This window comes from Delphinus delphis, chromosome 15 (genome assembly GCF_949987515.2).
Source record: "Delphinus delphis chromosome 15, mDelDel1.2, whole genome shotgun sequence".
Classification (NCBI taxonomy): Eukaryota; Metazoa; Chordata; class Mammalia; order Artiodactyla; family Delphinidae; genus Delphinus; species Delphinus delphis.
In genome coordinates this window covers 65,746,980-65,760,399 of record NC_082697.1, presented here as the reverse complement: position 1 = coordinate 65,760,399, position 13,420 = coordinate 65,746,980, and the positions used below count along the sequence as shown (strand labels likewise).

Sequence of the window (13,420 nt, the reverse complement as noted above, 5' to 3'; positions counted from 1 at the left end):
TCCACGGCATGCGGGATCTTCCCGGACCGGGGCACGAACCCATGTTCCCTGCATCAGCAGGAGGACTCTCAACCACTGCGCCACCAGGGAAGCCCCCTAGGGAGACTTTTTTGCGGTACGCGGGCCTCTCACTGTTGTGGCCTCCTCCGCTGCAGAGCACAAGCTCCGAACGCGCAGGCTCAGCGGCCATGGCTCACGGGCCCAGCCGCTCCGAGGCATGTGGGATCTTCCCGGACCGGGGCACGAACCCGCGTCTGCTGCATCGGCAGGCGGACTCTCAACCCCTGCGCCACCAGGGAAGCCCGCCCTAGGGAGACTTTTAAGAAAATTAAAACTTTAAACAGCAGCCAAAACTAGAAAAAAAAAAAAAAAAAAGCACATGCACAGGACCAGGAAAGACACATGCCAGAGAAGACCTTAAGTTTTCGTACTGAGCAGATTATTGAAGGTGTTTCCCTGCATGGAGCCAGGCTGCAAAGACTGAGAGAGGAGGCTATTTTTTTTAAATATGCAATTTTTAACAACAGATCACGAGGTCTACAAAGAAAAAGAGAAGCAGCCTATTCGAAGTAACAACTTGAATCTCCAGGAACTGACCCTAAAGAGACATAGGCTGCAGTTACTAGACAAAGATTTTTTTTTTAAATTTTATTTATTTATTTCTGGCTGTGTTGGGTCTTCGTTTCTGTGCGTGGGCTTTCTCTAGTTGCAGCGAGCAGGGACCACTCTTCATCGCGGTGCATGGGCCTCTCACTGTCGTGGCATCTCTTGTTGCGGAGTACAAGCTCCAGACGTGCAGGCTCAGTAGTTGTGGCTCACGGGCCTAGTTGCTCCGCGGCATCTTCCCAGACCAGGACTCAAACCCGTGTCCCCTGCATTGGCAGGCAGATTCTCAACCACTGTGCCACCAGGGAAGCCCCCCCGACAAAGATTTTTAAATGACTGTCTTAAATACACTGAAAAAGCTAAAGGAAAACACAAAGAACTAAAGCAAATCAGGAAAATAATATATGCACAAAATGAGAATATCAACAAAGAGATACAAATTACAAAAAGATCCAAACAGAAATTCTGAAGCTGAGAAATATAATAACTGAATTGAAAACTTCACAAAGGGACTCAACAGTAGACAGAGTAGGTAGAAGAGAGAATCAATAAACTTGAAGACAAGTCATCTAAAATTATTGAGTCAGAAGAGCAAAAAGAAAAATACAAGAAGAAAAATGAACAGAGCCTAAGAAACTTATGGGCCACAATCAAATAGACCAATATACACATTATGGGACTATCAGAAGGAGAAAAAAGAGAGAAAATGGAGCATAGAACTTATCTGAAGTAATAATGGCTAAAAACTTCTCAAATTTGAGGAAAGGCATGGAGAGACAAATACAAGAGGCTCAATGAACTCCAAGTAGGAAAACCCAGACACCCACAGAGAGACATCACAATCAAACTACAGGTGACAAAGACAAAGAGAGCATCTTAAAAGCAGCAAGAGAAAAGTGACTCATCAGGTGAAATTCTTAATAAGATTACCAGTGGACTGAAGACCAGAAGGCAGTGAGATTATATATTTAAAGTGATAAAGAAAAAAAAACTGTCAACCAAAAATTCTATATCTAGCAAAATTGTCCGTCAAAAATGAGGGAGAATATGTATGGCTGAGTTGCTTCACTGTGCACATGAAACTATCACAACATTGTTAATCAGCTATACTCCAATATAAATTAAATAGTTTTTTAAAAATGAGGGAGAAATTAGGACATTCTCAGATTAAAAAAAAAAACAACACTGAGGGAGTTGTTTATCCTTAGACTTTCCCTACAAGAAATGCTAAAAGGAGTTAAGTTGAAATGAAAGGACATTAGAGAGTAACTTAAATATAAAAGTATAAAGTTCTTTAATAAAGATAGATACAAAGACAAATATAAAAACAGTATTGTTATAATTTTGGTTCATAACTTCACTTTTTATTCTTTCACTGTATGGAAACCACAAAAGCATAAAAAATAATTATAAATCTATGTTAATGGGTAGACAATATGTAAAGATATAGTTTGTGAAATCAATACCATAATATAGGAAGGTGCAAGGGAACCGGAAAACAGTAGGGTTTTGTATGTGAATGAAGTTATGTTGTTATTAGTTTAAAATGAAGTGTTATAATTTGGAATGTTATATGTAATCCCCACTGTAATCACAAAGAAATTATCTATAGAATATTCCCAAAAGGAAACGAAAAGAAAATCAAAACATATCACTACAAAAAATCAACTAAATACAGAAGGCGGCAGTAAGGGATGAACTGAGGGACACAACTGTGACATCAAGGAATCAATTAACAATATGACAATAGTAAGTCATCCTTATCAGTTATTACTTTAAATGTAAGTGAATGAAATTCCCCAATCAAAAGAACTAGATTGGCAAAATGGATAAAAAACCCAGAATTCAACTATATGCTTTCGACAGAATTGTTACTTCCATGTGATGGAATATGATAAAACCTATCAAGAAAACTTTCAGAATATTTTTGCAGTAGCAATCTTATAATACAATATCAATTTAGAAAAGTAACACCATATTTACATTAAAACCAAATTTATATAATAGTATCTATTCATTCATTCAATATATATTTGCCAAATTCTCATTATTTCTTAGGCACTGTTCTTAGACCAAAAGGATACAATGGTGAACAAGACATACATATACACATGTATGTAAACAGTTTTAAATGTTTATGGACAACTTTCATTTTCTTGTTTAAATCAAGTCTTTTATTTTCCCCAAGTAAAACGATTTTTTAAAGTTTTTTTAATTCCCCAAACAAAGCATGTTCAGAGTAAAAGTTCACGCAAGGCACAATCTTACTAACAGAAAAATTTCTTCTGAACAGAAAAATTTCTTCAAGTTTCTCATCACATTTTCACCTGAAGGTCAACACTGATAATTGTTTGGTGTATAATCTACCAGAAATTATTTCCCACATATGTGCAAACATAATCCTACCATCTTTGCCTCATATGATTGGAACAAAAGAGTGTGTCTCACCTGAAATAAGACTTATATACATATATACATACATACACACACACAGATATATGTATATACATATAGTCACATCTATGGAAAAATCAGTGCTATGAAAAAAATTATTCTCCAACAGATTAAGGAATGTTAGCAAGTATAAATGACTAGTTGTGCACTGTCTATATAAGGGGAACAGACTATATAATATTTCTGTATGTGTTTACAAAATGATAGAAAGTTTGGCGTATCAAGGTAAAAATAATTTTTGTTTTTATTCAGACAAATGTTTAGACTCCTAACTCTTGCAACTTGAAGAAGATATTGCTTAAGCATTTATGGTTTGGGGTCTCAGAATTAATCTGATAATGTGATATTAAGATTAGCATGTTTTCAAAAGATAAAACACAACCTTTAAACTGGATATGAGATTTAAAGTTTTATGCAGTGAGGTTTGAAGCCAAAGGAAAATTGAGAAATAGATCTAAAAAATAAAACACTAAGTCAGCAATAAAAAGGAATGAAGAAGTAATACACAAGACAGTATGAATGAATCTCAAAAACATGCTGAGTAAAAGAAACCAGGCGCAAAAGAGTGCATCTTATATTATTCCATTTCTGTGAAACCCTAGGAAAGAGAAATATAAGGGCTAGTGACAGCAAATTAGTGTCTACCTGGGGCTCAGGGTGGGGATGGGTGGGTATTGACTAGGAAAGGACAAAAGGAAATTTTTAAGGTGGTAGAAATGTTCTAAAACTTATTAAACTATCAGATAAAGTGTGCGAATTGTATTCTAGGTAAATTATAGATCAATACAGTTGATTTAAATAAACAAAAACCTACATAGCTACTCCTTGTTAATCTCTAACTAAAATATAAAGAAGGAAAATTGGAAAGGTAGATCAATTACTCATGTGATTGATGAATGAGATGATTCTTTCTGAATGTTAAAACACATAAGAATTTATGTGAATTTCCCTTATTTTTAATTAAAATGAAATACAAGTAGAATTTCTATAATTTCTGTAAATTAATGATAGAATATGATAGATTTCATAGAATTTAAATCCTAATTGACATAGATAAAACACTTTCCCCAACAATGATATAACTCACATTCTCTTCCATTGCATTTGTAATGTTTACTAACCTCCAGAAGTTTCAAAACTCAGAGTATACTTTTTGACCACAGTGGAATTAAGCTAGAAATCATTAACAAGAAGACAATGAGAAACCCACCTCAACTATCAGGAAACTAACCGATACATTTCTATGTAATCTATGGGCCAGAGAAGAATCAAAAGGCAAATAAAAAATATTTAGAACAGAATGGTAATAAAATATGACATATCAAAATTTGTATAATGTACCTAAGAGGAGTGCTAAGTGGGAAATTTATACTTTTAATGCATATATTGGAAAAGAAGGAAGGCTTAAAAGTAAGGACATAAGCTTCCATTTCAAGAAGCTAAAAAAAGAATAACAAATCAAGGGAGGATATAAGAAAAGAAATAATAAAGATAACAGTAGGCATCAATCAATGGAGAGCAAATACACAAGAGAGAATATCAGTAAAACCAAAACTGGTTCTGAAAAGATTTATAAAACTGGTTAACTCTTAGGAAGACTTATCAAGAAAAAAAAAGAGAATAACATATTAAAAATATCAAGAATAAAAAGTGTACATTATTACAGATCTTACAGACATTAAAATAGCAATAATAAAAATATTAATACCTTTATGTCAGAAAATAACTTTATGACATTTGGAATGAAATGAACAAATCGCTAAAAAAATTTAACTTTCCAAAGTTGATGAATAGAAATCTTAATAACCTATTAAAAAAAAATTAAATCCTTTACTAAAATCTTTTCTGCAGTGAAAACCCCAGATTTTATGTCTAAATATTTCGATATGCATGCTAGTGTGCTGAGTTTGACCTGAAAAACTGCTGGTTTTTATTTTTTTAGGAAAACAGTGATAATTATGCTTTAATTATATCTCAATAAAACAATAACAAAAAAATAGTGATAACTTTTAAATTCTTTATTAAAGCTCTTAGAAGAGCACCTGGTACATAGTAAATGTTTGTTGAATATGTACTGAATGAATAAATAAAAAACAACAACTCTGGAATGTAAATAAGGAATTTCAGGGTTAAATTAAATCTAAAGATGACCCCAATCACCAGTGGGCCAACCCCAGCTCCAGGTGCCCCAACCCCATGGCCGGCTATCCCAGGATCCAGCTTCACCCATCAGTGAGCCAAGATCAGCCCTGGAACATCCCAGGCCACATGGCCAGCCACATCAGGGACCATCCCTGGCTACAGGCTGGCAACCACTACGTGAGACAGGAAATGTCTGCCAACCAGTCTGGGGGCCAGCCTTGACTACCAGTGCACCCACGGTAGTTGGCCATGCCACAACAGAAGGGCCCACATAGCCCACAGAGGGGGGGACCCTAGAGCATATAACCCTAGAGCATATAACACCGGTGACCAGAGGGGAGTGTGCTGCTGGGTCCATAGGACATCTCCTACATTAGGCCACTTCTCCAAGATCAGGAACCACTTATGTAGGAATGTTAAAAGGCAAAGAAATAAAATCATCTATACCCACAATAAGTAGTTAATGGATATGCAAAAGAAAAATATGTAAAATATGTCATCAAAAACAACAAACATGGGGATGAACAGTAAAAATGTAGGGTGGTTAGAATGCATTTGACCTTAGGAGATCATCAACTTAAAAAAAAAACTAATATATGTATGTCATGACAACCCCAAACCAAAAACCTATAATAGGTACACACACAGACGAGTGAAAGAAATTCAAGCATAATACTAAACATGGTCATCAAATCACAAGGGACGAGAGGAAAAAAAGAAGAACAAAACAGGAACTACCAAAACAACCAGAAAACAGCAAAATGGCAATAAGTACATACCTAGCAATAATTACTTAAATATAAATGGATTAATATTCCAATCAAAAGACATAGAGTAGCTGAATTGAAAAAAAAAAAGACCCATTATATCCTGTGAAGAGGCTCACTTCGGATCTAAAGTCATACACAGACTGAAAAAGTGAGGGGATGGAAAAAGTATTCCATATAAATGGAAGTGGAAAAAAAAAAAAAGAAGCTGGTGTGCCAATACACATATCAGACAAAATAGACTTTAAAACAAAGAGCGGGGCTTCCCTGGTGGCACAGTGGTTAAGAATCCACCTGCCAATGCAGGGGACATGGGTTCAAGCCCTGGTCCTAGAAGATCCCGCACGCTGCAGAGCAACTAAGCCTGGGCACCACAACTACTGAGCCTGCACTCTGCAGCCCACAAGCCACACCTACTGAAGTCTGTGCTCTTAGAGCCCATGCTCCACAACAAGAGAGGACACTGCAATGAGAAGCTCGCATACCACAACGAGGAGTAACCCCCATTCGCCACAACTAGGGAAAGCCTGCGCGCAGCAAAAAAGACCGAACACAGCCAAAAATAAATAAATAAAATAAATTAAAAAAATAGAAATAAAATAATAAAACAAAGAGCATAACGGGAGACAAAGAAGGACATTTCATAATAATAAAGGAATCAATCCAACAAGATATAACAATTGTAAATATATAGGCAGCCAACATAAGAGCACCTAATGCATAAAGCAAATACAGTTGACCCTTGAACAACACAGGTTTGAACTGTGTGGGTTCTGTTGCATTTCTATACACAAACAATTAACTATCACAAAGAAAAATTAAGAAAACAATCCCATTTACAATTGCATCAAAAAGAATAAAAGACCTAGGAATAATTCTAACCGAAGAGGTAAAAAACTTGTATCCTGAAAACACATGTAAGGTACTCATTAAATCCTAACTGAATGAATGAATGCAGTATCAAAGAGACAGAATGAATGATTTTGGACATGAACGTGACCTCTCATGAATAGATTTGGGAGGCTGCTCCATGAATCAGTTGGAGTGTAGTATCCTTGGAGCCTAGAGTAATATAGGGTTTAATTCCCAAGGATAGTCAGGGGTTATAAATTGGTGGCCTGAATGAGTGACTATATTCCACCCCTGGACGTATGTTGCCTGGATTATGCTAAAAAAAGTTACATTAAAATGTTGGATTTCTAACTTAACATTTTTAAAAAGTAAAATGTGTTGAAAATTGAGTCAAAATCAATTCTGTTTGTTATGGTTTGGGTTGTGTTGTTGATTAGGCTACGGATCAGTTTCTGAATGACGCTTGTTAAGTTGTAAGGGGAGGCCCAGAAAGCCAGAGTGGACTATGGTGGCGTGCCCTCTAGAAGGTCTTCCATGGGAGCAACATCAATCCATACAGTGCTCATACGGCAAGTTTCAAAATTAATGTATCCCACAAAGGGGTACTGAGGGATTGCTAGGTGTCAGACACCATACGTCACTGGAGAGACACTGATCATGATCAAGGCAATTGGAAAAGTAGAAACAGACAGATCAGAACTGTTGTGAGAATGAATGTAAATGGGTGGAGATGCTGGGGGTAGGAGAAGTTTGGAGATATGGAGGAACTGACAATGACCCAACAAAGACGCGGCATTCCCTGGGCAAATATTTACATGGTGATAATCTCCAGGGGTTGATGTGTGAACTAATAAGGACTTTATGAAGACAAATACAGAAAAAAATGATGGCCTCTCCAGCCATTTCTCATGATTCAAAAGGTCTAACCAGAGTTTTGGTCTGGGCAGTGATGAAAGTCAGTTTGTAGTCTGAAGGCAGAGCTGTTTGGACGTCATCAGATTGTGAGACCAGGTTAAACAGTGGATTATAGAATCAGACAGCCTGGACCCAAATCCTGCTCCTTCACTTAATAGGTTTGTGAATTCTGCAGGTTATTTGACCCCTTGGAACCTCAGTTTCCTCAACTGGAAAATGGGGATAATTAAAGTGTCCATCTAATCAGTATATTAAGTGCAAAGTACTTGACATGGCCTATAAAAAAAAAAGGCTCTCCATAACTGAGGGCTCTATTTTCCCTGGAGTTATTATGGAAATTCAGAAAAAGGAAAAAGATGGAGGTAGGAAAAAAGTCCCTATGAAAGGCATGTAAGCTTTGAATACTAACATATGAATGTATGTTCATGGGAAATTAAAACTACATCAACTCTCTGACTCCATCTCAGGTGAATTCTTTCTTCTGTACAAAGACAGTGTTCAGTGGGTTTTCACAATGTGGACATTACCTGCTGGGACTTAGTAGCTGGAACACCACCCACTGTCTACCCCAACTCCTAGTGTCACCACTGCTCCCCTCTTGGTCTGTCTCTTGGTAAAAGACAAACCAAGAACGTGCATTTTTCTGCAGAGACCACAGGGACAGGATTCTCTGGACACACCCTAAAGCCACACGCTCAAGTAGGTAGTTGATAGGGAAGACTCCAGATGTACTTGCCATCCTCATAGGAAGATAGATGACATGATTTTGTTACATGGTCAGATGTTCATGTGCACAGTCAGGTTGCCTGTACCCTCCCTCTCGGTGTAGCCTGAAGTCAAGCCCAAGTGTGATGAGATGAATTCTAGTTAGACTCACAGTTCCAGTAGTTGAAGGTGAGAATCCAGACCAACATCAACTTGCTGACCTGTGATTAGAACTTGACACTTGGTCACAGTTACCTGACTGTGTACCAGATACTTTCACCTGCTGTCTTGTTTCTTAAATGAGATTATCCCCATTTCACAGATAAAACCACTGGGGCTCAGAGAATTGAGTAAGTGTCCAGGCTGAGAACTGAAGCCCAAAACATAAGCTTTTCATGATACTTGTAGGCTTAGCCAGAAGCCATTCTTAGTTCTGTGCCCCTCAACCTACTAGGAGCAAGAAGTTAATCCTGTTCTCACCCCCCAGCATGGGTGCCTCCTTACCTTCTCCATTTGAGTCCAGTAGTCCAGTACATCACTTGCAAAGTTAAATTCCTCAGGTGTATCACAGTCATTCCATCTTGGGGCTCCAGCTCCTGACAAAGACTGGCAGCGCAGGTACTGAGGGGCAGGGTAGAAGCCACAGCGGGATCTGTGGATGTCCCAGAGGACCCGGAACTTCATCAGCCATCGCATGGTGGAGCAGTCCTCAGGAAGCAGGCACAGAATTTCAGGCCACCACCTGCCTTGAGAAGAGACGGCTAATACGTCGGTCATTAGAGCAGGAACTTCTTCCACAAAATGAAGGCACATTCCTGGTTAACTGCTAGAGTGATAACTTTGTTTCAGCTCACTGGAATTTGGAAGGCACAACTTACTGATTTAGGTGGGGATTTCTCTTCCCAGATGAGGCCAAAAATGATGGGGTGGGGCTATAGCTACCAGGTAAGGTTGGCACATATTTCTGAGGGTCTCCTTCTCTTTTTGGACCCCCTGGGATGGCAGCCATGTGGTCATCCCCTTTCTGGTAGAAACTCATCATTTTGAAAGTCCTGTACCTCATGTTATCCTTGCTCTGGAGACCTCTCTTCCCACCGAGCCCAAGTGTATGGTTCTCATGGACACTAACGTATTTTTAGATGATTCCACCCCCTGTTCAAAGTTGACTGGTCCAGAGCTGAGCAGTCATTTCCCATGATTTTTTAATCCAAACTGGGCTAATCATAATCCTTCTCCAAAATCTGTGTGTGTGCTTGTTACCAAAGGGTACATAAGGCAGTCTCGCCTTGGTGGAAGCCATGAAACGCACACTTTGGAAACTGTCGGTGGCTATAATTCCTGTCATGTGGAGATAACTGCTCTGCATGAGTGAAGAAAACAAGGAAGATTTCAGAGACATGGAAATAAGGGGCAGAGAGTATCTCAGAGGCATGCAAGTCTCTGGTTCAGAACTATTGTTCCTGAGGCCCGTCTGCATCTCTACCCCTGTCTTGGTAATATCCTGTCCTGAATTCTATGAGCCAACAGTTTTTCCTGCCTGAGATTGGGTTTCTGTCACGTAAGACTCTAAAAATACTGACAAATATGCACCAGCACACTCAGGACAGAGGAGGCTAATATCACAGCACCTTCCTTACTGGACTGGGATCTGGCCTCGGAGTTTTCCCCAGGACAGCATTCCAGGTAGCTATTACCAATCCATCACTTGACCTGTGAAATAGAGTTTCTTTGCCACTCCAGATCCCAACAAATGCTTCTAACATGGGAGCAGAACGCTCATTTATTAGGATGCTTCTTGAAGTTTGATTGTGAAAATTGGCTTAAGCTAGAACTTCTGTTCTGTGAGAAGAAAGCCACTTCACAGATAGCTCTGAGGTTCAAGCACTTCATCACTACAAACAATTAAGCCTCCTCCCCGTTTCAGCAATAAGATAATACTGTTTGACAATAGCCCCATAAAAGAGATCAATAAAACTTGACTCAATTTATTTTCAACCTGTTTAGACTCACAATAACCAAACCCCAATTAATTCTGATGCTGCCCTCGGAACCCTGCTACTGTCTGCAGAAAAGAGGACAGATAATGGGAAAGCTTCATCCCTTAGAGTTTCCTTGTCTGTGTGGATCCTTAGACCACATGAACTGAAGTATGTCCCCTTCCTTTTTAGTGCCTGTCAATAAACAGTACTGTCTTTTGTTCAGAGCACTTAAGGGAAGAAAGACCCTAAGATAATCAGCTGGCCCAGATGTTTGACCCTCATCCTTTGGAGGAAAAAATTTGAATTGCCAATATTTAAAATTTGGGAGATTTCATTTAAAATGTGAATTGAAGATTTCTCTTGAAAACTCAGAAGGCCTGGCAACACTGGGCCTTTATTTCAACCTGGCACCAACTGGTTGGAGCTGAAAATTAAATGGAATGTTGTCCAATTCAGCAGGGTTTCCACTACTCCCTATGTTGTTACAGCTACTTGCTTCTGCCCTTACTGTACCTATCCAGCTCTTGTCGACATTTGAGCTTAAAACCCCCATTCTAGGCCAACATCCCAAGAGGGACAGGGATTTCCCCAAGGTTTCAAGGCAAGTTTAGTAGCAGAGCTAGTTCTAAAACCTGCTTTTCCTGCTATTTTTTCCAACACATAGCTCTCTCCACAGGCATGAGCTCACTGAGAGCAAGAAACCAGACTCAGTTGCTATTTTTATACACAGGTGTTTACACCACTGCAGGATCCTCCTTAAAATACTCAAGGACAGTGCAAACAACCCCTTAATAAGTGACTAAAAACCAAAACAACACCAAGAGAAATAATGAGGAAATTAATTAATCCTTTATTATGGGCTGAATTGTGTCCCCTCAAAATTCATATGTTGAAGTCCTAACCCTCAGTACCTCAGAATGTGACTGTATTTGGACATAGAATCTTTAAAGAGGTAATGAAGTTAAAACGAGGTCATTATATGGACCCTAATCCCATATGACTGGTGCACAGTGCCTTGAAGAGTTCTTGCAACAGAGCTTTGATTTCACAGCATTTGGACTGAAAAGCTGTTTATTTTATGAGGCACCATCCTTAGCGTGTTACAGGGGATCCTAGAGTTACAGAGCCAGGTTGGGCTCCACTGGGTACCAGCTGAGTGATCTTGACCACCATTCATGTCTCCAAACTTGAGGGCATCGTAGTAACACCCACTATCTGGCTTCCACAAGGATTAGCAAGGTAGTCAATATAAATCACTTTGCCAGCACTGAGTCTGATACAGAATAAGGGCTCAGTAAATGTTGAGGTGTCTTCTAACTCCCAGCAAATTCTGAGGCCAGCCCCTTCCATGTTAAATATTAAAAAGATATTTTTTAATAAAAGGCATTCACCTTATATACTGTGAACAAACTTCTGCATAATGGAGTTTTCTTTCCAGTGTCTAACTTCTGGGTCTTTTTTGCCCCTCTCGGTACCCTCCTCCCACAGCCCACCACATTCAGAGCTGTCTAACATTAAATCAATCACCCATGTGCCGGCCACGGTGCTAGGCATATCACATGTATATTCCCATTGAGCCCTCTCTCTCGATATCACCATCCTCATTTTGCAGTAAAGGAAAAGAAGTGTCAGAGAAGTTACAAGATATGCTCAAGGGCTGTAAGTGGCACTGCCAGAATTTGAAATTGGGTCTTCAGATTTTAAGTTCAGTATATACTTTACTGCCCTGTGGCAGATAAACACACACATATAAACACCCCCCCACGAAAGAAGCTGTCATTCACCTCCATCTTACCTGGTACTGTCTAGGAAACACTGGGGTTAGGTCTTGGATGGGGACTTTGCGGGTTCAGTTCTCTCTGATCAGAAGTTCAGTCCTCTCTGTGCACACAACAGAACCTGGTTCCTGGCCACAGCTGGGGTGGAGAACTTGGCAGGAATTGAATGATTCAGAAGGGGGAGGAGATGCTCACGTATAACAGGTCAGAAAGCAATCACAAGCCCTCATGGAGAGAAAATCGGTTAGAAAAACTATATAACGTAATCTCCAGTTATGGTAGGGAGGCCTTGCAGTGTGAATGAACAGATACAGCCAAATGGAGCACTTTCACAAGTTCTCTGTAGCTAACCTGCTCCCCTCTCCCAGTCCCAGGTCTCCAATGTTCTCGTTTCAATGACAGTCAGGTGGCAGCGTTGCCTAGTAGTTAAAGCCTGTGATCCGAGGCAGAGAGATTTGGGTTTAAGCGTTAGGTCTGCCGCTTACGCTCTCTTTGACTTTCGTGGACGTCCTTTTTCTACACTTCAGTTTCCTTATCTATGAGATGGGAGTGCTAATAGTGACACCTATTTCCTATGGTTGCTCTTTGTTGTTGTCATTGTTAGTATTAGATGAAATAATTCATGAAACGTACATAACACAGTGCTTGGCGTAATCAATGGTGGCTGTTTGTACTAACGTGGAATTCTAAGAGAAACAGTGTGGTGTACTGGCAAGATGCAGGGTCTTTGGAATCCCAAAGTCTTGAGCTTACGTGCCGGCACAGACACTTATAAGATGGCCCATGGCAAGCCATTTACCTCTTCTAACTTTTGTCTTCTCATCTGAAAAGTGGAGGAGTGGGTGGTTGTTAATAAGATTTGTCCCACGGGATCTCTGAAAGGTTTGCACAATGTAAAGTCTGCAGCGTGCCTGGCCCAGGCATGTAGACACTGGGTTGACATTGATGTTGCATTGGATAAGTCCAGATCGTCACAAGTAGTGGCTTGTACTGTTCGTTTTCTTCTAGAGCCATTTTGTGGAGTTGTAAGGGGAAGGGGGATGTCTAGTATCCTGGTGCAACTTTCCCAGCACCTTCTCCCTCCCAACCTCCATTGAACCAGGAAGAAAGATACCTCTGCTCAAAGCCACCACCAAAGACTGCTGAAGACAGCTAGAACACCCCTGCTAGGGCTGAGGGGCAAGCCGGGCTTCTGAGGGGTGGGTCTTGCTCTTTCTGGCCA

The 13,420-nt window shown here is 39.7% G+C and overlaps 1 protein-coding gene across 1 annotated transcript in view; it reads right to left on the bottom strand.

Annotated features, from left to right (window-relative positions):
• LOC132438053 (acyl-coenzyme A synthetase ACSM1, mitochondrial-like) overlaps positions 1-12,330 on the bottom strand; it is a 46,864-nt gene extending 34,534 nt beyond the window's left edge. The window contains exons 1-2 of the mRNA XM_060031851.1: positions 12,216-12,330; positions 8,946-9,202 (exon numbers count right to left, since the gene is read on the bottom strand). Of these exons, the coding sequence (XP_059887834.1) occupies positions 8,946-9,137 (192 nt within the window). The 5' untranslated portion in view covers positions 9,138-9,202; positions 12,216-12,330. The remainder of the gene's footprint in view (positions 1-8,945; positions 9,203-12,215) is intronic.
• Between the last annotated feature and the right edge of the window lie 1,090 nt (positions 12,331-13,420).